Below are 23,342 nucleotides of genomic sequence, written 5' to 3'. Positions count from 1 at the left end.
TTTCTATTCCCACCCTCTCTCAGTTAAAGGCACAATACTCTCTCTCACCTGGATTATGGCAAAAGACTCCCAACTGTCTCTGCCTCTGGACTTCTCTCAGCATCCTGACTGAAACCAACCAACTCAGTAGCAGATATGAGCTAGCAAGATATATGAGGCCTTTCAAGACCCGGCTCCTTACATCTTCAGCTGCCTCTGGTTTGTTAAACCACGCTTCCTGGATCTCGGCCTTCTTTCCGTGCCCCCGACCTCTCTCATCTCTGATCTCATGCATACACTGCTTTCACTGGTTAAATCCTACCAAATCCAGAAAGCCTTCCTTGACTACCTTTCTGGTATTTTCTCTTCTTAGTACTCATCTTAAAGTGTTTACTTTTAATTCTCCACCATTAACCAGATTTCTGGAAGGCAAGGACCATATCATCATTATATCTACATCAATTATAACTGCTTGGCACATAGTAAGTGCTCACTAGATATCTGATAAATGAACTCACCCTGGAAAGGAGCAATAAAACAGTTACCTAATGCCAGAACGTTTACCCTCATTTATGTCTCATCTCTTAAGAACTATTCAAGCTTTCTATTTTCTAATTAGCCTTTTTAAGTTTTTGCGGATTTCTCATTACATGCCAAATGTGCTAAGTACTGCATGTGAATGATCTCATTTAAACTTCATAATTCTACTAATAGGTACTATTTCAGCTACTGTGTAGGTGAGGAAACTGGGGCACAAAGAGGTTGAAGTAACCTCCTCAGGGCCCATAGACAGTAAGTGTCTAATGGAGAATGACTTCAAACCCAGGCAGCTTGCTCTCAGCCTGAACTCTTCACCACTATGATACAATGCATCCTTCTCAAAACAATTTTTGGGTGAAATCTGAGGAAAATACTTCATTTTTTCCTATTTTACTGCCTCTCACTGACCAAAAGCCTGAAGTGACTACCTGTGCTTATATTCTGGTTAAACCTCTTTCAAAGCCTGATGAGGGAGCAAGGTATTTTCAATTATATTATAGTAACTGAAGATTCAGGATGGCATATGTTAAAATAAATATCCAATACCCAGGGCCTAAGGACAGTGACATGGAAGAGAATGTTTCTGCACACAGAAAGCATTTACATACTTGCTGGATTTAACTCAATGGTATAGTACACAATACCGTATAGCAATCTCTCCCTATAGCTTGGCAGTTCATTAATTTATTCATTCAGTGCTATCCGATGAGGAGCAATACTGGTCCCTGACTCTACCAGCTTCAAACGTTAAGAACAGCTCTTGGACAAAACTACATTTGAATACTTCTGGGATTTTTTGGTCAATCTTTTTCAGTGAAAACTATCTGAATGCAAACTACCAGTACTCCCCCAAATGATATCCATTTCGATAAAAATGAAACCTTTCAGATCTTTAAAAGGAACCCAAGTTTAACTTCTAAAAGAACTTCTTCTAAGATAAATACTGATTTTACACCATTAAGGAACCAAACTATAGGACATTATCAGAACAAATGATTTTTTTTTTTTAAAGATTTTTATTTATTTATTTGACACAGAGAGACACAGCGAGAGAGGGAACACAAGCAGGGGGAGTGGGAGAGGGAGAAGCAGGCTTCCCGCTGAGCAGGGAGCCCGATGTGGGGCTCGATCCCAGGACCCCGGGATCATGACCTGAGCGGAAGGCAGACGCTTAACGACTGAGCCACCCAGGCGCCCCACAAATGATCTGGTTTTTGCAACAAATGAATGGCAATTAGAGAAGGGGAAGAGATGGTGATGGTGGGGGGACCTGTTACAGACACAAGTGGGAGACACACAACTGAAGCCTTTGGAATAATCCTATTTGGATCCTAATTTGAATAAACCAATCATACAAAGACATTGTGGGGATAATCAATGAGATAAATATGGACTATCAGAATACTGAGCAACATCTCTTTTTTTTAGGTTTGAAAATTACATGATGTTTATGTCAAAAAAACCAATTACTACAGTTGCGTACTGAAATACGCACATGTGAAATTTTTAAAAAGTGAATTTAAAAGCATTTAAGATGTTTAAATGAGATAAAATGTATGTAACAGTTTAATTATATTTGCATAGTATAAGAAAGGAAATATTCTGAAGTTTAAATCAGCAATTGGATTTGTTACCCAGCGTTGGTTCAATCGCACAGTCTGACGTACCTTGCATGAGTTTCGAAGTTTTTGCCTTTCCTTCTTGATGGCTTTTTTCTGGATATCTTTTTCCTTCTTTGCCAATAATGCTTGTTGTCGAACTTCCTCCTCTTCTTTCTCTTTAGCTAACCGAGCAGCTTCTAATTCAGCCTGTCTTTGCTTTAATAATGGAAAATAAAATCATTTTAATAAGAAAACTAGGATTTCTAAATGTCTATAATCTTATTCAAAAAACTCAACCTTTAAATAAATTAGGACAAAAGGTGACATGTCAACTTATTGAAGACTGAAGGTTGAACTGAGAAAAACAGCTGGCACAGTTCTACGTTTATTAGAAATGTAAAATAGGCACATTAGAAATAAGTATAGTATTAAAGGAATATATATGACACGCTTTTACTTAATAAAAATTTCCTTCAGGGAATATGCCTGTAATTATCAATGGTATACCAACTTAATCAAGATTTATTCATGTAGCACCTAATTCTCTACTTCAAGATTTACAGTTGTTTTGTTTTGTTTTTATAAAGTAGGCTCCATGCCCCGTGTAGAGTCCAACACAAGGCTTGAACTCATGACCCTGAGATCAAGATTGGGATGTTTAACCGACTGAGCCACCAGATGGCCCCCAAAATTATAGCTTTCTAAATATATCTGAGGATTAAAGATTTTACGAACACTTCAAGTCGAGCTTCATCATCTTACTTTTTCTTTAGCTTCTTGCTCCTTCCGTTTTGCTTCTGCTTTTGCTTTCTTTTCTGCTTCTTTCTTGGCTTTTTCTTCTTCCTTAAATTTTTTTATTCTTGGATCACAGCTATATGCATTGTCTATACCAGAAAAAAAAGTTAACTTTTTCAACTTCCAATATTTAAAGAACCTTTTAAAAAAAATATAAGGCTTACCAACTAATGTTCTTATTCTGTTCATTTCTTCTTTTTTCCTTTGTGCCCTTGTTGCTCTGTTCTGCTTTTCAATCCATCTCCTCTCATCACGACTATAAAATAGAAAATATTGCAAACTATTGATTATAAATGGTATCACTGGAAAATGTAATATAAGTTTATATATAAATAACGTCTGAGAAGGTTAAAATGCCATGTCACTATTAACATTAGTTAAAGCGTGATTCTACTTAATTTTGGTTGATTTTTTGGGGAATATTCATGTCAAAAGTTATTTCCCAACAAACGGGGAAAACTAAAACCAGTTAAGCAAACAGAAGAAATATAATTTGCTCAACTGAGCTTTTGTGACAGTTATATTTCTTGGCAGTTTCTTAAGCATACCATAACTATTGATTTGGCCTCATCTAGTTTAACTTGTGAGATGGGATCTCAAACTACTACTACAAACACTCAAAAAAGGATACACAAAACTATTTGAGAAAATATATGCAGTACATTTATACAACATCACAACAAGGAACCAAATAACTATCTTCCTTTATTAGTGACTTACATACATACCATTCTGCTTTTTCTTTTTCTTCTTCATCTAAATAAGAAAATTCTCTCCAAGAATCAAAATTATACCTAATATAGATAAAAACAAAGTTAAGCCAAAACAAATGAAAAAATCTTCCTTTTAAAATTAAGTTAGATGAACGTAATTCTAAGAAACATTAATGGCAAGAGGATGAGTTTGTCTTAGTAGACCCCCACCCCCCACTGGTGGGACTAACACTATGCTCAAGCCATCTTCTTCTTTTTTAAATGACCCTGTATTTGGTATGAAAACCTAAAAGTTCATCCATCACCCCTAAATTAAAATCACACCTCCCTGCCATCTCCACTGGCTTTTTCTCTTGCCTGGGACTTGTTAAAGCTCTCCCTACCTTTACCTGTCCTAGTCTGTCAAGTCTTAAGGTATCCCACAAAGTGGTTACTGCATCTCTGATTTGTACCGTCTGAAGGGAAAAGGCAACTACAACTGATAGAGCTAAATTTGGTCATTTTTGTTTCACATTAATCTTAGGTTTCATTTACCAGATACTTAATGAGAAAATATAGCACATGGAATTACGAATTGGCCAGGAATATTGTGTTTATTAAACATTAGTGAATTAGTTACACAAAAAAGCACTGCCTTCCTCATGTATTCAAGTATTTTTATTAGCAAGACAAATGAAAATGTATTTATTTTTACTGAAATCAAATGGCTCCTTAATTTTCATTTTTTACCACTATAGCATGCTTGACATCTCAAGATCTGATTAGAAAACAGATTAAAAAATCATGAAAGCCTAAACATCACATAGATAATACAGCACTATGTGAAAACCTTTATGATTATTTCTGAATAGAGTGCTTTTGTTCAGGAAAGGTTCTGGCATTCTCCTATCCTTCAATTAATTTATGAACGAGTAACTTATGAACAAGTATTTATTGAATAATTATCTTTTTTTTTTAAAAGATTTTATTTATTTGACAGAGACAGAGGTAGCGAGAGAGGGAACACAAGCAGGGGGAGTGGGAGAGGGAGAAGCAGGCTCCCCGCCGAGCAGGGAGCCCGTGATGTGGGACTCGAACCCAGGACTCTGAGCCGAAGGCAGATGCTTAATGACGAGCCACAAAGGCGCCCAATAATATCCTTTTAAAAAATGACAGCATCATAGAAACAGTGTAGTCACTTACCAGAAAGAATAAAATGCATCTACATCTTCAAATGATGAATTCATATCACCAAGTTTAGGCACATTTTTTTTATTTGACCATCTGAAATATTAAAAGAAAAAGTCAATTCAAAATTTTGTATAAAGATCAACAGACAAGCTAATTTATTAAAAAAACAATTTTTACTAATCCCCTATAATCTCCCTTCCCTATGACTAAGAGATGGAGCTGGAAGATCAGCAGTGGGGTACTGAACAATGCAGGTGCCATGAGAGAGGACAAGGGTAGACAGGGTTGGGGAGGAAACAATCAAACAGTGTTCTCATCATCAGGTTGTCTTCAGCTCCACAAATGAGGAGCTGCCACACTGGCTAGGAAGAACAGATGCTAGCCCCCTCTCCCAGGCACACTTCCTCCTCCCTCTAAACAGGCAGTACAGAAGCAACCTGCAGGCCCAGATTTTTTTAAAATGTTAATACAGAGAGATGATTCCCACCCCCTCAGCACCATGACCATCCCCCGAAGAGTAAGACTTCTCAGTTCAGCACCTCACCCATCATCTCTGCAAGGATCCTGAGCTTGTTACTGACCCATGTTTTCTACTCTATGAAACTGTTTCACAACAAAAGATACTACACTATTTAGTTTTTACCACCTTCAACACTGTTACAAAACAAAACTGAGAAGAGTGGGCAGAGAAAATATTATAAGCCGCACTAAACCAAAAAAGTGGGTCTCAAACCCGACTGCACATTAAGAATCACCTGGGAGTATTCAAATGCCCGACAGACATTCCGAACACATTAAATCGAAATCACAGTTAAATCACAGTCTCTCCAGGTGGAACACAGCCATCAGGAGTTCTGCAAGCTCCCCAGGTGATGCCAATGTGCAGCCAAGCTGTGCTCTAAGGAAACCTTCCAGCGCAGATGGAACCAAAAACGTAGAATATTGATATACCCATTTAAAAACTGACTTTAATGAAATAAATTACACATACACTAATATTAAAGTTATATCATCCTTTGTCAGAGAACCTTATGATAATGAAGTGCTCCAAGAAACAGTTCAGAAAGAAAAAAAGCTTTATCAAATGATAAGGGGCCAAAGAGAATACAAGCACATTAGTAAAGGGGAAGAAAAAGAACGGGAAATTCCCATCACCTAAGTAACAATATCACACTATATAAAGTCAGCTATTGTTCTTTCCCACAAAGGAAATCTAAAAGAAAAACATCCTATGAGGTGATAAGGAATCTCGCCATGGAAAGGCAGAACTTCTGTTCAGAGAGCAAAATAAATTAAGAGCAGTAGGTTCACCAGAGGGGCTCAATTCTGGAGAGGAGGAGAGCACAAACTCTTACCAGAGGAAAGATGCAGACGCCTGGAAGCACATGCGGCAAGCCGACACAGCATTATGATCACAAGGGGATCCTTTAACTCACCTAGAATTCCTTTCAAACACTGGGGAAAACACTTCGAAGAAACAGTCTTTTGCTTCACTTTTAGAAGGAACGGAGTTATCAAAAGTAGGATCTACACTGTTGAATGCCCGTCTTTTCACTGGATCAGATAACATTTCATAAGCTGAGGAAAAAATGATAAGGTCGCATTACCATGCCTCTACATTTTCTTCCTGTGAGAAAAAAAAATCCCCTTCCTTCAAAAAAAATTTTTTCATATTTAAAAATTTTGTGTGCTTATGGGCAGGAAGAGATTGAATCTGGGCAATGACACCTCCAGCACTACTGGGATATAATCTCACCTCACAACTTCCTTCAGAATCTCTTCTGGAAGGCACATAACAAAACAAAATGGTTAAATATTCAACCCTTAAGAATGCATGACTCCGAGGAAAAAGAGAGAGAAATTTAACCGTTAGATTCCAAGGCTGTAAAAAAATCAAAGAATCTTTAGCATCTTTAGCACTGTGTAAGAATGGGCTAAAAAAGAGTAAGTTTGAAAGGTGTCTACACGATTTTAAAAATTTAGCATCAAAATGCACAATCAGGGGCACCTGGGTGGCTCACTCGGTTAAGCGGCCGATTCTTGATCTCAGCTCAGGTCTTAACCTCAGGGTTGTGCGGTCAAGCCCCGTGTTGGGAATAAAATCACACTTAAGGACACATTTAGAAATGGCAACAACCTATATTTATTTGCTTAATGAAGACATGGTTATTTAAAGAGCAATAAACTGTCTTGGGGTCCATAGCAGGATATAATCAATTTTTGGATTTCAATTAGCAAAACATCTGAGGAACAATGTAGTCCCACGAAGTATCTGAAATGGAGAATTTAGTATCCTTGTTAGATGTAACATTTATGATGAATTAACTCTAGGATGAACTTCTCCTAAGAATCACCTGATGACCTCATTAAAATGTAGATTGTATCAGGAGATCTGGGGTGGGGCCCAAGCTTCTGCATCCTGATAAGCTGCCAGGTACTGCTGATGATGCTGGTTGGGAGAACCTCACTTTGTTGTAGTGAGGCTCTGGGGCAGATTATCAGAAACAACCAGCTATAACTGAAAAGTGTTTTGAAATGTCATGGTATAGTTAAATTAACTACAGAATATACACTAGAAATCCAACCCCAGAACTTAATAAATCATCACTTTTAGAAATTCCTGACTAAATTTTCTTACCTTTAGTTATGCAAGTGAAGTAGTCATTATCTCCTTCTTTTATTGGTTCACCAGCTGCTTTCCGTTTGTCTGGGTGATGTTTTAAAACCATTGCTTTATCTACAAAACAAGCCAGATTTAGACAATTTGTCACTTTATGCATCAAAACTAAAAATAAAAATGAGGAGCTTGGGAAGATGGCCGGTGTAGGAGGATCCTGAGCTCACCTCCTCCCACGAACCCATCAAGACTGCAACTACATATAATGCAACTCAGAAAAGGACCTGAAGACCAATAGAACGGCTTTTCCATAGCTAAAGATGTAAAGAAAAAGCCACATTGTCAGGGGAAGAGAGGAAGAGATGTAGTCTGGAACCAAATCCCCAGTGTGGCAACCCACTGGGGTTGAAGGAAGGATATCACAGATGCAGGGGTCCTCCCTGAGGAGTGGGGGATCAAGCCCCTACTGAGCACCCTTGCCCTGGAGTTTCACACAGAGAAGAGGAGCCCCCATAACATATAGCTTTGAAAATGAGTGGGGCTTCACTCCAGGAGTTGGAAGGCTATACTGAGACTCTGCTAAAATTTTATTTGTTTTTTTTTAAAGATTTTATTTATTTATTTGACAGAGAGAGACACAGCGAGAGAGGGAACACAAGCAGGAGTGGGAGAGGGAGAAGCAGGCTTCCCGCTGAGCAGGGAGCCCTGATGAGGGGTTCGATCCCAGTACTCTGGGATCATGACCTGAGCCAAAGGCAGACGCTTAATGACTGAGCCACCCAGGCGCCCCTCTGCTAAAATGTTAAAGGGCCAGTGCACTGTAGCACTCATTCTGAGACCCAGCACAGAGGGAGCAACATGAAAAGCACGTGGGTTATATGTGAGAGATTTACTAATTACAGGACATGTGCCAGAGGGGCAGGGATCTGCAGGAACTTTCTCCAGAAATACGCAGGCAGGTACCATTTTCCTTGCCCTCCTTCAGCCTACTGCCCTGATGCTGGTGGAAGCCAGTCGTGACACTCTCCAACTACCTTGCTAACACTACTTGCCTTGCCCCATGGTCCCCTGTAGAGCCCCCCCCCACCCAAAGGTGCCCATCACAAATGGCTCCCATCCCACCAAACCTGGTAGGGAGCCCCGGCCAGAACCAGGGCCTCTCCACACCAACTGTGGACAGAGGAGAGGGGGCAGCCCCAACCACCAGTACAGCTTCAACACTTGTAGCCTGACCTCTGAACCAGCTGTGCTGGTGGCAAGCCAGGCCTACCACTGCACCCATACTAGTCCTGGACCAGTCTATACCAGGAGGGTGCCTGCAGCCCCCACACAAAATATTTCTGGAGGGCCTGGGCCTGGTGATCGGTGGGGGGGAGTGCACTACTGAGCACCACAGGACACCTTTATATAAGGCCACTACTTTCAAGAACAAGAGAGGGAGCTGACTTACCTAATACACAGACACACAGTCACGCAAACTGAGGAGAGAGGAATATGATCCACATGAAAGATCGAAACAAAATCCAAGAAAAAAGAGCTACTAAACAAAATGGAAATAAGCATTTAACCTGATTAAAGGCCCAAAGTAATGGTCATAAAGATGTTCACTGGACTGGAGAGAAGAAAAGTGGATGATTCAGTGAGTACTTCAACAAAGACAGAAAACCTGAAAAACAAACTAGAGGGAATCAAGGCCAGATGAGAGGATGCAGAAGAATGGATCAGCGATGAGGAGGACAGGGTAATGAAAAGCAACCAAGCCGAACAGCAAAAAGAAAAAAAGAATTAAAAAAAAAAAAAAATGAGGCCCTGTAGGACGCCTGGGTGTCTCAGTTGGTTAAGCTTCTGCCTTTGGTCATGATCTCAGGGTCTGGGGATCAAGCCCCACGTCGGGCTCCCTGCTCGGCGGGGAGCCTGCTTCTCCCTCTGCCTTTCGCTCCCCCTGCTTATGCTCTCTCTCTCTCATTCTGAGAAATAAATATAAATCTTTAAAAAAAATTTTTTTTAAAATAAAAAACGATGACATGTTAAGGGACCTCTGCAACAACATCAATTATAAGAGAACATCTGCATTACAGGGGTCATGGAAGGACAGAGTTAAGGGCAGAAAACTTATTTGAAGAAATAATGGCCGAAAACTCCCCCAACCTGTAAGGAAATAGACATCCAGCTTTGGAACACAAAGGGAGCCCCGCAAAGGAAGAATGAAACCCAGAAGGTCTACCTCAATGCGTAATAATTAAAATAGTAAAAATTAAAGATAAAAAGAGCATCTTAAAAACAGCAAGAGAAAAAGGAAATAGTTACATAAAAGGGGAACTCGATAAGGACAATTTTTCAACAGAAACTATGAGGTAAGAAGGGAGTAGCATGGGGCGCCTGGGTGGGTCAGTCATTAAGCATCTGCCTTTGGCTCAGATCATGATCCCAGGGTTCAGAGAATTTTTTTTTTCTTTAAGATTTTGTGTATTTATTTGACAGACAGAGACACAGCGAGAGAGGGAACACAAGCAGGGGGAGTGGGAGAGGGAGAAGCAGGCTTCCCGCGGAGCAGCGAGCCCGATGCGGGGCTCAATCCCAGGACCCTGGGATCATGACCTGAGCCAAAGGCAAACACTTAACAACTGAGCCACCCAGGCGCCACTGTTAAAGAGAATTCTTTAAGTGAAAAGAATAGGCCATAACTAGAAGAAAATGGTGAAAGGGAAACTTCATTGGTAAAAGCAAACATACAGTGAAGACAGATATATAAAGCCAGCATGAAGGGAAAAAGGTGAAAAGTAGTAAAATCAATTGTTATCTACAAAAATCAGTCAACAGATACACAAAATAAAAAGATGTAAAATATGACACCATATACATAAAACATGGGAGGGAGTAAAATAGTGCTTTTAAAATGTGTTTGAACTTAAGCAACCATCAACTTTAATATAGACTGCTATTACACACGTGGGATGTTTTAATATGAACCTCATGATAACCACAAATCAAAAACCTATGATACCAAAAAAAAATAAAGGAATCTAAGCCTAACTTTAAAGAAAGTCATTATATCAGGAGGGAAGACATCATGAGAATAAAGAAACAGACAAGAGCTCTAAAATACACAACCCCCCAAAAAACAAAAACAAAAACCCCAAAACCAAACCAAACCCAGGAAACAACTGGCAAAATGGCAATAAGTACATATCTATTAATAACTGCTTAAAATGTAAATGGTCTAAATGCTTCAAAAAAGACACAGGGTAACTGAATGGATAAAACAACAAGATCCACTGGGGTGCCTGGGTGGCTCAGTTGGTTAAACATCTGCCCTTGGCTCAGGTCATGATCTCGGGGTCCTAGGATTGAGCCCCACATCAGGCTCTCTGCTCAGCGGGGGGAGTCTGTTTCTCCCTCACCCTCTGTGCTTTCTCTTTCTCTCTCAAATAAATAATCTTTAAAAACAACAAGACCCATCTATATGCTGCCTACAAGAGACTCACTTCAGCTTAAAGACATATACAGACTGAAAGTGAAGGCACTGAAAAAAATATTCCATGCAAATAGAAGCAGAAAAAAAAATTGGGGTAGCAATACTATGTCAGACAAAATCGACTTTAAAACAAAAACTGTAGAGACAAAATAAGGCATTACTTAATGATAAAGAGATCCAACGAGAGGCTATAACAATTGTAAATACCTATACACCCAACAAAGAAGCACCGAAATACATATATAAAAAAACTGATGGTTAGAAAAAGAAATTGACAGTAATACACAATAATCATAGGGGCCTTTAATACCCCACTTACATCAATGGACAAATTATCCAAACAGAATTAGTAAGGGAACACTGGCTTTGACAACACATTAGACCAGATATACTTAACAAACAGAATACTCCATCCAACCATGGCAGAATACGCATTCTTCTCAAGTGCATATAGAACAGTCTCCAGGATAGATCACGTTAGGCCATAAAACAAGTCTCAATAAATTTAAGAACACAGAAATTATACCAAGCATCTATTATACCCACAATGGTATGAAACTAGAAACCAATTATAGGAAAAACACAGGAAAAAAACAAACCTGTGGAGGCTAAACAACATGCTACTAAACAATTAATGGGTCAAAGAGGAAATCACAGAGGAAATTAAAAAAATACTTTGATGGGGTGCCTGGGTGGCTCAGTCGTTAAGCGTCTGCCTTCAGCTCAGGTCATGATCCCAGGGTCCTGGGATCGAGCCCCGCATCGGGCTCCTTGCTCGGCGGGAAGCCTGATTCTCCCTCTCCCACTCCCCCTGCTTGTGTTCCTTCTCTCGCTGTGTCTCTGTCAAATAAATAAATAAAATCTTAAAAAAAAAACTTTGACACAAATAAAAATGGAAACATAATGGCCTAAAAAGGCAACCTACTGAATGGGAGAAGATATTTGCAAATGATATATCTGATAAGGGGTTAATATCCAAAACATAAAGAACTCCTAGAAATGAACACCAACCCCCCCCCCCCCAAATAATCCTATTAAAAAAATGGGCAGAGAACCTGAATAGACATTTTTCTAAGAGGACATACGGATGGCCAACAGACACATGAAATGATGCTCAGTATCACTGATCATCAGAGAAATGCAATTCAAAACCAGAATGAGATATCAGCTCACACCAGTCAGAACGGCTATTATCAAAAAGACAAGAACTAAGCTTTGGTGAGAATGCAAAGAAAAGGGAACTTTCATACACTGTTGGGAGGATTGTAAATTATTTTTTAAGACTTTATTTATTTATTTGAGAGAGAAAAAGCGTGAGCAGTGGGGAGGGAGAAGCAGGCTCCCTGCTGATCAGGGAGCCCGACGTGGGGCTCGATCCCAGGACCCTGGGATCACGACTTGAGCCAAAGGCAGACAATTAACAGACTGAGCCACCCAGGCGCCCCAGTAGGATTGTAAATTGGTATAGCCACTATGAAAAACAGTACATCAGAAGTAAAAACGACTTTGAAAGATAGGTGAATTTGGTTTAGGTGAATGGATGACAGGAGGTAATTCCAAGCAAATGAGTAAGAGTTAACAAGGCACAGTGACAAAATTGAGCTAAGGTCCTTGTAGCAAACACTTCAGGCAAAGAAAATTGTTTTTAAAGAATCTTACTGATCACTCTTAAAGCATTCTTCTCTGTATTAATAACTGAGCACTTTACATTTGCCAAAAAGATTATAAACAGAAGTTACGAGTTTAAGGGAAGTGATCACCTGTTTTAAAACATTCTTTTGTTTTAAATCATGTACTACTTGAAACCATTATCTCATGTAACACTAAGTAATAAATAGCTTGTGATGCTTGTGGGGGATGTAGAGAGGAAACTTGCCAAAAAAAAAAAGAGAGAGAGAGAGAGAGAAAGAGAGAGAATGGTTTTTTAAAACATAAGTGTAATCAGGGGCACCTGGGTGGCTCAGCCAGTTAAATGTCTTGACGCTTGATTTCAGCTCAGGTCATGATCCTGGAGTCTCAGGATCGAGCCCCATCTCAGGCTCCCTGCTCAGCAGGGGGTCTGTTCTCTTTCTCTCTCTGCTCCCCCCTGCTCACGCTCTCCCACTCACTCTCTCAAATAAATTAAAAAAAAAAAAAAAAAGAATTTTAGAACTAGAAGGGATGTTAGAGATTATCTAGTCACATTTTAAATTTTACAATGAAAAAACTGAGACCCCCAAATTCCCTCCTGTTCTACTCCTGCTCAGCAAAGCTCAATTTTCTTAATACCTCAGCTGTAATTTAAAAAGTGATTACCTACTGAATTTGTTTCTAAAATGCTTTTTCTATGAATACTGTTGTCGTTTTCTTTGTGATATGTATCATACAAATATCCATTATACCTATCTACACATATATATTCATGACATATACATACACAGTATTTATATATATATGTAAAACTTCTACTTTTTGAGATGTAAGATTTGCACTGCCAATTAACCTAATGGGAACCCTAAATGATGGGGAAAAAGTCCTCAAAATAGGAGTTTTACATATATAACATATGTATATGTGTCATATATATGTATAAACATATATACTATATATCAGTCATTTTTATTTATATTTACTGATCATTTATTTTTTTCAGTACTTATAAGGTAGCCTTCATCATTCTCAACAATTTTAATATATTTTGTAGTTTCATTAATATTTTCTATGGTCAGAAATGAAATTTTTAAAAAATTCTTTAAATTTTTTTAGAATTTTAACAAATTCAAGTAAATATCTAAACCTTTCATTATTTGAAGTCCTAATAACATCTAATAATCCTTCCCGTCTCCAGTGATGTATGATGCCTCCTTTATTATAGTAAATTTAATCAGGGTTTGTTTCTGGTTAACTATTCTTGCTCTGGGATCATCTTTAAAATGATTATACCCTCCTAATAAATTTGATGGTAACTTCCAAAAGCTATTATTTTTGCATATTTCTCCTGCATCTAGCCACTTGACTCAACCCTTTTTTCGGTTTCTAGGTAGGGCCTAATATTACCTACAAATAATATATTTCTTTTCTTCTTTCCAATAGTTCTCTTATTTAATATCTTAATTCACTAAACTATACTCCTAAAATAGCATAAAAAATAATAAGCAGGTTAGTTTCTCCCATGGATTTTAATGGTAATATCACTAACATCACATGGTTAAGTTTGTTGGCTGTGGGTGTGAAATACTTACCAAAGTAGGAAATTAACTGTATTTTTTTGCAAAGTTCTATTTATCAAAAAGGAATGTCTATTAAATTGTGTTTTAAACATTTTTCACTACTTAGGAAATCACATGTTATCTAAATTATAAATAGATTTAGCTATATTAATATACTTCCTAAGTTAGATTCCTGAGAGAAGTCCTATCTGTTCGTGGGTATTCTTTTAATGTGCTGTTAAATTAAATTTGCTATTATTATTTTTAAAAGTTTATTTATTTTAGTAATCTCCACACCCATTGTGGAGCTCAAACTCACAACCCCAAGATCAAGAATTGCATGCTCTTCCAACTGAGTCAGCCAGGTGCCCCTAAAAACATTTTTTTCAAGAGGTAATTCTTTCATAACTTTTAAAATTTCTTCCTATTTAGGGACACCTGGGTGGCTCAGTCAGTTAAGCAACCGACTCTTGGTTTTGGCTCAAGTCACGATCTCAGGGTCATGAGATCAAGCTCCACGTTGGGTTCCATGTTCATCGTAGAGTCCGCTGGAGATTCTCTCTCTCTCCCCTTCTGCACCCCCACCACTCGTGTGCACTCTTTCTCAAATAAAATCTTTAAAACATTTGCCTTTAAAATTTCTTCCTCAATTTCAAAAAAGTGCATTTTTTAAAAAAGATTTTATTGGGGCGCCTGGGTGGCTCAGTTGTTAGGCATCGATCGGGCCCCGCATCCGGCTCCCTGCTCCGCGGGAGGCCTGCTTCTCCCTCTCCTACTCCCCTGCTTGTATTCCCTCTCTCACTGTGTCTCTTTCTGTCCAATAAATAAAATCTTAAAAAAAAAAAATAAAAAGATTTTATTTGAGAGAGACAGAGAGAGCACAAGCAGGGAGGGGGCAGAGGGAGAGAGAGAAGCCGACTCCCTGCTGAGCAGGGAGCCCAACTCCAGGCTTGATCATGAACTGAGCTGAAGGCAGACGCCTAACTGACTGAGCCACCCAGGTGCCCCTCAAAAAAGTTCATTTAATCAAAATTTTTGAATCTATTACATTTAATAGTGGTCTCCATTAAAAATATCTTGGTTTTCTTTCTGTATTTTGTTATTTTTTCTTTTTATAAATCCACTTTGGGATACTGCTGTTTTATCTCTTCTAATTTTCCCTCTATGTTTCTTGGTGCTATTCTTTTAAACATTTGAACTGGATGCCCATTTTATTTTTCCCTCTTTCTAAAAAGTAACAGTTTAAGGCAATGAACTTACTTATGGTGCAGCTCTAATCGCCATCCCTTAAGTTTTCAGAGGCAATGATTTTACTTTTACAAAAATAATCTCTTAATACAATTTTTGTATCTTTCTAGGCCCCAGTGTATCTGATTTCCCAAGTGATTTTTTGCTTAATCACATCTTTTACTGAATTAAAATAAAATTTACATTGAATTTTGACAATTGTATAAACCCCTATAACTACCACCAAAGAAAATACAGACCACTTCTATCACCGAGTTCCCTTCACTCTTTCTAGTCAACTCCCATGCCCTACCACCTGACTTCCTTTACCATAGACAACTTTTGCATGCTCCTGAACTTCATGTAAATGGAATTATAGTTCGTATCTTTTCTGCTCAACCCAATGTTTTGAGATTCATCACCATTTCTGCATGTCTTAGTTATCTGTTCTTTTTTTAACCACCGAGCACTAATCTACTGTATGAATATATAGCAGTTTGCTTATCCATGATCCTGCTGGTGAACACTGGGTGGTTCCAGTTTTTGGGTATGGTGAATAAGGCTGCTATAAACGTTTGTGTACAATTCTTTTTATAGGCATAATAAAGTTAGTAATTTCTACATATACTGCAGGGCTTCAAAAACTGACAAGTACATTTCTGTTTTTTTTGAACTCCAATTTTTTTTTTTAGTCTGGTATATCATCAGCTTCTTCACTAACATTCCAGAAGAAGCATTTTTGTCTTCTAGTTGGTTTAAGCAGAAAGGAACTTATTAAACATTACTAGGCAGCTCACAGAATCTTTGAAAGAGTCAGACTATAAGGCTTGGAAGCTATGTACCTAGGAACTATTATCAATCATACCAGATAGTTCAGAGGTGTGATGATTCCAGCACTGTGGGGCGCTAGAGAAACTGAGCACAGGCTGCTTCCAGGGCCAGGGCAGAGAGGGGAAGCCATATCAGCTTTGCAGTGCGCCTCCATACCTGCTGGCAAAATGGATTCTGTGCAGCACAGCCTAACTCACACTGCTCTCCTATGAATTTCGAAGGAAGTGTGCTGGGCAGTGAAACCTAAGTCACATGTCCGCAAACATTCTTAATTCCAAGATGTATCTTCTTATAAATTGGTAAGTTTCCTTCTTTATTTGCAATTACGGTTTGTGACATTTATTCTGACTTCTTAGAAATCTGGCATCTCTTTATTCTTTCTCTCTGAATCTTGGGAACATTCCTGTCCTCTGCTCTACTGTTTTTCTAATCAGTATGTCAACCTTTGGAATTCTAAATTCTGCTCTCATGTTTTCAGTTTCCACACAATTCTACTTATTTCTCCCTAGTCTCTTTCCGCCATGTTTACACCACACCCCCAGAGCAGTGTCTTCATATTTTACTGACCACATGAGGAGATACTTAAATTTTCTTTGAAATCTTCTAAGTCTAAGAGAGGTGATGTCTCCATTTTTTGTTGGATAGTCTCTTCTTATGCTGCACTGGTTTTTTCTTGAGTTTTCTGCCTAATCTTTATTCATCCATGTGTTATTAGGAAGTCCTGAGGCTGCCTTACATTGTTTCTTGTGAAGGGGGCAAAAGATATTTCTCAATATTAAAAATAAAGGAGGCCAAAGAACACTGCCTGAAAAAGAAACAAGGGTAATTTGCGAGCAGCAGTTGTTTACTGAAATTTCAAAGATATGCCCTTCTCCTCCCACCGAAGACACTTTCTGGGATGTTTTGAGGTTACATTAGCAAAAAGGCTTTTTTTGTACAGTCATATTGCTATTTTTATAAAACGTCTCTAAACAGGATTTTTAAATTTTTTTTTTTAAAGATTTTATTTATTTGACAGACAGCGAAAGCGGGAACACAAGCGAGGGGAACGGCAAGCAGCGGGAGAAGCAGGCTTCCCGAGGAGCAGGGAGCCCGATGCAGGGCTTGATCCCAGGAACCCGGGATCATGACCTGGGCTGAAGGCATACACTTAACAACTGAGCTACCCAGGCGCCCCAGGATTTTTAAATTTTTTTTTTTTTAAGATTTTATTTATTTATTTGACAGAGAGAGACACAGCGAGAGCAGGAACACAAGCAGGGGGAGTGGTAGAGGGAGAAGCAGACCTCCTGCGGAGCAGGGAGCCCGATGTGGGGCTCGATCCCAGGACCCTGGGATTGTGACCTGAGCCGAAGGCAGACGCTTAACCGACTGAGCCACCCAGGCACCCCAGGATTTTTAATTTTAAGAAGCGTAAGGAACAGCTTCAGTTTAAAATGTCAGAAATATTTTGAACTAAAATTATTAAATTTAGAAAATTCAAATCACCAAAGACTTTATTTCCATGCAAAGAAAATCAAACCTACATGCATCATTTGCCAGCCTGGCTGGCAATTTTATTTCAAAACAAAATTATGTAAGCAGCTGAAATCCCACTTTTAGTATTCAAGTACTTTTTCTTAACGCATCATTCAACTTTTCTAGTGACTTATTCTTTTCAGACAATGCAGAGAAGGAAAAAAAAAAAAGACCACTTATTTTATTCACCTTTCACTGACTTCCTCATTTTCATTACAGCAATTCAAAATACATTAGACAAAAAGAAAAGTCTTTTTATATGTGTGTAACAGGATATAAGAACTTGAAGGATCTCGGGGCGCCTGGGTGGCTCAGTCATTGAGCGTCTGCCTTTGGCTCAGGTCATGATCCCAGGGTCCTGGGATCGAGCCCCGCATCGGGCTCCCGGCTCTGCAGGGAGCCTGCTTCTCCCTCTCCCACTCCCCCTGCTTGTGTTCCTGTTCTCGCTATTTCTGTCAAATAAATAAATAAAATCTTAAAAAAAAAAAAAGAACTTGAAGGACCTCAAATGCAGTAAAATTTTTATTTTTATTAGGCTTCTCTGTGCTAATAATTACAGATTTGTAAATGTTAAACTTCACATTTTTACTTTTGAACTAAATTTCAGAAAGCAGTAAAGCAAGCAACTGCCTTTTTTTTTTTATAATGACAGAGGTAAGAGAACATCAGTTTCCTTTTGAATAAATACTGAGAATATCAACATAGTGGCAGCGAATGAATTATAATTTTACTTAAGGTTAATCTGATGCACTGAGGTTGCAAAGCTTCTGGCTATAGAGTATTAAAAAATTAACTTCTATTATGCCAATAAAATGAATGGACTTAGAAACAAATGAGGGGCACCTGGGTAGCTCAGTCATTAAGCGTCTGCCTTTGGCTCAGGTCATGATCCCAGAGTCCTGGGATCAACCCCCACATCGGGCTCCCTGCTCTGAGGGGAGTTTGCTTCTCCCTCTGCCACTCCCCCTGCTTGTGTTTCCTGTCTCGCTGTCTCTCTCTCTGTCAAATAAATAAATAAAATCTTAAAAAAAAAAAAAGAAATGTTTCTTTTACAGCTTATTGTACATTTTTTATCTTTAAAGAAAAAAAACCAACTCCTTCACCTTAAAACATCAAGTGCTTTCATAGTTCTAAATCACTTCCAATTCTTTCAGAAATTTATATGTATCAACTCATTCGGTATTTGTATGCTGTTCTTTCATACAGCAAGACTTTGCAAATATTTTTCCATGGCAAATGAATTTCCCTGGCATTTATGTATATTGCAATGACTATTCATATGCATTAACATATGCTTAGTCTAAAACCATGCCAGCTTTTTAAGAAACTGAATAGATCTAAAATAATCTCATAAATTCCTTCACCTTATTAGAAATATTTCCTGTGATTTTCCTAAATATTGGCATTAGTGGAGAAAATTTTGAGTTTATCTACTATACTTAGTCTCAACTAGTATTTTTCAACATGAGATGGGTCTCATTCAGCCATCTTCCTCCAAGTACAATACTTTCTCCTCTTGATTGGCCTTGACTCCCTAACTCCTTTTCCATTATGGTCACAATCTTACCTCCTCTGACCTCAATATCCATTCTCTAGAGTGGAGGGCAGAACATTCTAAGATAAAACACAGAAAACTAATCACCTTCACCCCTTTCATCAAACTTTATTAACCACGTGAACCGAACGGTGTGTAGGGCACTAAGGGGATGGTGTTTTATAAAGCATGTGAAGACTAGGTTCCCAAGAATTCCCCCCAAATTTTTATCTTTTTAATGAAGAAAGCAGTAAAGCATCAGATAATTCTTCATTGGGCAGAAGACTCAGGGTGGTATCAATAAAAATGTAACCTAAACCACAAAATAACATTAAAAAACCTAAGTAACAAGGCAGCTTCCACTAAATACAGCTGGCCATATTTCTAAAGGGAAATGAAACACTACTTTTTTAAAAGCTTGCCACTGGAAGAATGTTCTTTATCTTGGTCACAAACACACCTACCCACCCATCCTCTGATTTCTTATTCCCAGTGAAAAAGCCCCTGCATGAGAATGATTGCTTTTTTCTGGTTCTGAAGGTAAAGGAGACTGTGGTTATGCATTGTTATGACCATGTATCAAATGCTGTTGAATCTAGATTTATGGCTATAGACTATGATCATGCATATCTTTTTTAAAAAAGATAACATTTCCTGTATCAGATATTGGATTATCTCCAAAGAACTAAGTACTTACGAGCTGCTTTGATCTGTCTCTGTGTAGCTTTGTATCTTACATGGCCAAGTCCAAGTACTGCATAATGATCTTGGTTCTGATAAAGACACAAAAGGGAGTCAAGTGTGAAATGGAGCAATATATCTTATCCCTTGTGCTGGTACCCTAAAACAGTGCTTCCCATAATAGAGGAGTCCAGTGAGACGTTGCATATAAAATGGATTCTGTAGTAAGTCTGGGAAATGTGGACTGTGATTAACAGCCTTTGTGATGCTTTGTATGCACAGAAGCCTAATAAAGGCTCTGAGGAGTCCTGCAATTAAAAAACATGCAAGCAAACCCGCAAAACCCAGCATTTTCCAAACTTACTTGACCGTTGAGCCCATTTTTCTCTTACATGGGAATTTCCAGGTGCCAAGTCCAAGATCACCTACTAATATCTTATAGCCAACCTTAAATCAGGATATAGCCAGAATATTTCAGAAGAGAGGGAAGTATTATCACAGCCCACAGGGTTGGGCCAGGGCAACGGTAAGACTAGGAGTCATGTTAAGCAAAGAAGGTAGGTTGGATGGAAATTTTGAGAAACTGAGGGATGAGGCTTCTCCGGAGAGGAAATACCTGCTTTTGTTTCTGCTTGGGTTAACATCCTTGTGATTTTACAAGTTGAAGTAGCAACTGAAGTCTCCCTACAGAATTCAAAGAGTGTATCTAGTATTGGAAAGTGAGTGGGGAGGAAAGGGAGTTGAAGGCATGTAACATGGGAAGAAAAAGTCAAGCAGGGCTGACTGGTTTCCCTTTAAATTCAGGACTGCAAAGTTCATATGGATGGGCTTCTTCATTATGCCTGGCAATAATACTTCGTTCCAGCTGGTTTACCTTTCCACTCCCTAAGGTTACTATGTCTCTATTACTCCTCAAACCTCTCAGATCCTTCTCCACCCTCTTATCAACAGCCCTGCCTCCTGCTTAACTAAAAAATGTCAACTATCCTACTCAAATCCCTACCTATCTTTCTACCACCCTACTGGCATCCATAGATCTTTCCCTTTGCCTCCGTTCACAACTGAAAAAGCCTGTCCTACCAAGAGAAACTACTCCATCCTTCCTCCTGGTTCTCTAAGTCTCCTCAAAAATACGAGCTTCTTTCAGATATTTCCTAAATTTCAACTGGATTATCTTCATCCTTATAAAAAGATGCTTTGTTACCTCTCAACCTTTTTTTTCTTTAAAGATTTTATTTATTTATATGACAGAGAGAGCGTGCACAAGCAGGAGGAGCGGCAGGCAGAGGCAGAGGGAGAAGCAGGCTTCCCGCCGAGCAGAGAGCCCGATGGTGGGGCTCGATCCCAGGACCCTGGGATCATGACCTGAGCCGAAGGCAGACGCTTAACGACTGAGCCACCCAGGCGCCACCCCCCTCTTTTTTAAGATTTTATTGATTTATCTGAGAGAGTGCACGCACATGTGCACAGAGGGGAGGGGCAGAGGAAGGAGAAGCAGACGCCCCAATGATCAGGGAGCCCGACGCGGGGTTCAATCCCAGGACCCTGAGATCATGACCTGACCTGAAGGCAGATGCTTAACTGAGCCACCCAGGTGCCCGTTAGCTCTCATCCTAAAAATACTTCCAAGATCCCCTTTCCAGTTAACCGCTCTATCTCCATTTCTCTGCTGTTCATCAACATTCAACTTCTTGAAAAAGCCGTCCACACATTTACCTCCTTTAGCATGCATTTTCAGACCACTCCACTTTGGTTCTGCCCCACCCACTCCCACCCCAGGTGCAATGAGGTTGCTCTCTTCAGTATGAATTTCCAGGTGCCAAGCCCAAGATCACTCATCTGTTCTCACTTGACTTCAGCTCCCAGTGGTGGCACAGCCGACGCCTTCCTTGAAAGATTACCTTCCTTTAATGTTTCTGTGCATTCACTCTTTTCGTCCCACCTTCCAGTAGCTTTTTTCAGCCACTCTTACTGGCTTCTCCAGGACCTGCAAAGCTCAGTTCTGGGGTTTCTCTTGTCTCTCTCTATAATTTGGTCCTGGCTGATGTGAGCGAATGCCAGGGCTAGAATATAGTTAGTACCCTGTAAATGCTTATGACTCCCCAGTTCACTTGAGCACAGACCTCTCCTCTGAGCCCCAGATGCACGGAGCACCTCCATCTCTCGCTCGCTATTCCTGGCCTGTCACTCTACCTTGGTCACTCATTTCCAAATACAAGACTGGTGTTGGCAGTTCACTGCAGACACCAAGCCCTTTCTCCTCACATGCTGTTCTCCCCACCTGGCACATTCCCCCACTCTTCACATGGCTGCCATCTTCTCATCCTTCAGTCTCAGCTTAAATGTTATCACCTTATTAAAAATAGACACTTCTCTGCCCATCTCTGTTCCTTCTGGTTTCCCCTGAAGTACTTACAAACTGTCATTGCTTCCAACTCTCCAAGGGCCTTCCAGTGACTATAGCTCCTTAACCCCCTCACCACTCCCTCATCCACACCTATTCCACCCATTTGCCTTCATCAGTTCCTGGCACACTGTGAACTTCTTTCTGCCCCCGCACAAGCTCTCTGCCTGGAACGCCATTCTCCCTGATCTTGGCGTGTCATTCAGGTTTTATCTTAAATGTCAACTCCACAGGCCTTCCCCGCCCACTCAGCCTAAAGCAGTTATCTGGAAACTCCATCACTGCACCCTGTTCGACTTCTTGGCCCAGTACCTGACGGCCATGTCCTTGATTGTTTACCTATTGTCTGTCTCCTCACTGGAATAGAAGCTATGTGGGAGCAGTGATACTGTCTTGTTCGGCAGACTCCTCAGCCCCCAGAACAGTATCTGCTACGAAGCAGATGCTTGATCCGTTTGTTGAAAGAAACGATTAACTGAGCCAATGTATGAACCCGCTACCTTGTTCTGACATCACCTCCTCTTTTCCATACCAAAGACCTCCACCTTTCTTCCTTTTCTCTCTTGTAGACCTCAGTGGTCCCCAATGCTATGCTCTCCTGACCCCGCCTTTCTCTGGTTAGTATTTTCTCTACAGCCCAGCTTTGAAAGAGAGTATTTTGCACCGTGGTCTCCATTTCATCACCTCCTAATCACTCAACCCAGCTGTAACTGCTTGCCTCCCGAACCATTCACCAGAACTGCTTTCAGTGTGCTCACCTACCTTCGTGTGCCAAACTCGGTGGTTTTCATCATTATTCACGTTATGTGACTGACCTCTCCAAAGCAGTGACGCGGGTGACTATTTTGTCCTTCTTGAGACTTCCTCCTCTCTTAGTTTCTAGAAGGGCCTGATGTTTAACAAACCTTAGCTGAACTAACAAATGGCTCTTTCGTTGTTTTCTTTCGGCCTCTTTCACCCTTCTTAGTGTCTTTTGCTGCTCCTCCGCCTCTGCCCACCATGAACTATTCAGGCTCCTCAACGTGCAGTCCTTTTCTTTTAAAACTGATGACAGTATGTGAATCAGCTA

General features: G+C 39.7%; 1 protein-coding gene across 3 annotated transcripts in view; it reads right to left on the bottom strand.

The window, feature by feature from the left end:
* Positions 1-23,342, bottom strand: part of DNAJC2 (DnaJ heat shock protein family (Hsp40) member C2) — a 37,676-nt gene that overhangs the window by 6,601 nt on the left and 7,733 nt on the right. For all 3 annotated transcript variants that reach the window (XM_027573190.1, XM_027573189.1, XM_027573191.2), the window contains exons 3-10: positions 19,886-19,961; positions 7,437-7,535; positions 6,235-6,376; positions 4,811-4,891; positions 3,644-3,709; positions 3,080-3,171; positions 2,883-3,004; positions 2,187-2,336 (exon numbers count right to left, since the gene is read on the bottom strand). In XM_027573190.1, the coding sequence (XP_027428991.1) occupies positions 2,187-2,336; positions 2,883-3,004; positions 3,080-3,171; positions 3,644-3,709; positions 4,811-4,891; positions 6,235-6,376; positions 7,437-7,535; positions 19,886-19,961 (828 nt within the window). The remainder of the gene's footprint in view (positions 1-2,186; positions 2,337-2,882; positions 3,005-3,079; positions 3,172-3,643; positions 3,710-4,810; positions 4,892-6,234; positions 6,377-7,436; positions 7,536-19,885; positions 19,962-23,342) is intronic.

The sequence above is a fragment of the Zalophus californianus genome, chromosome 12, assembly GCF_009762305.2.
Source record: "Zalophus californianus isolate mZalCal1 chromosome 12, mZalCal1.pri.v2, whole genome shotgun sequence".
In the NCBI taxonomy this organism is placed as follows: Eukaryota; Metazoa; Chordata; class Mammalia; order Carnivora; family Otariidae; genus Zalophus; species Zalophus californianus.
The sequence above is the reverse complement of the archived record's forward strand: the minus strand, read 5'-3'. Positions and strand labels throughout refer to the sequence as shown.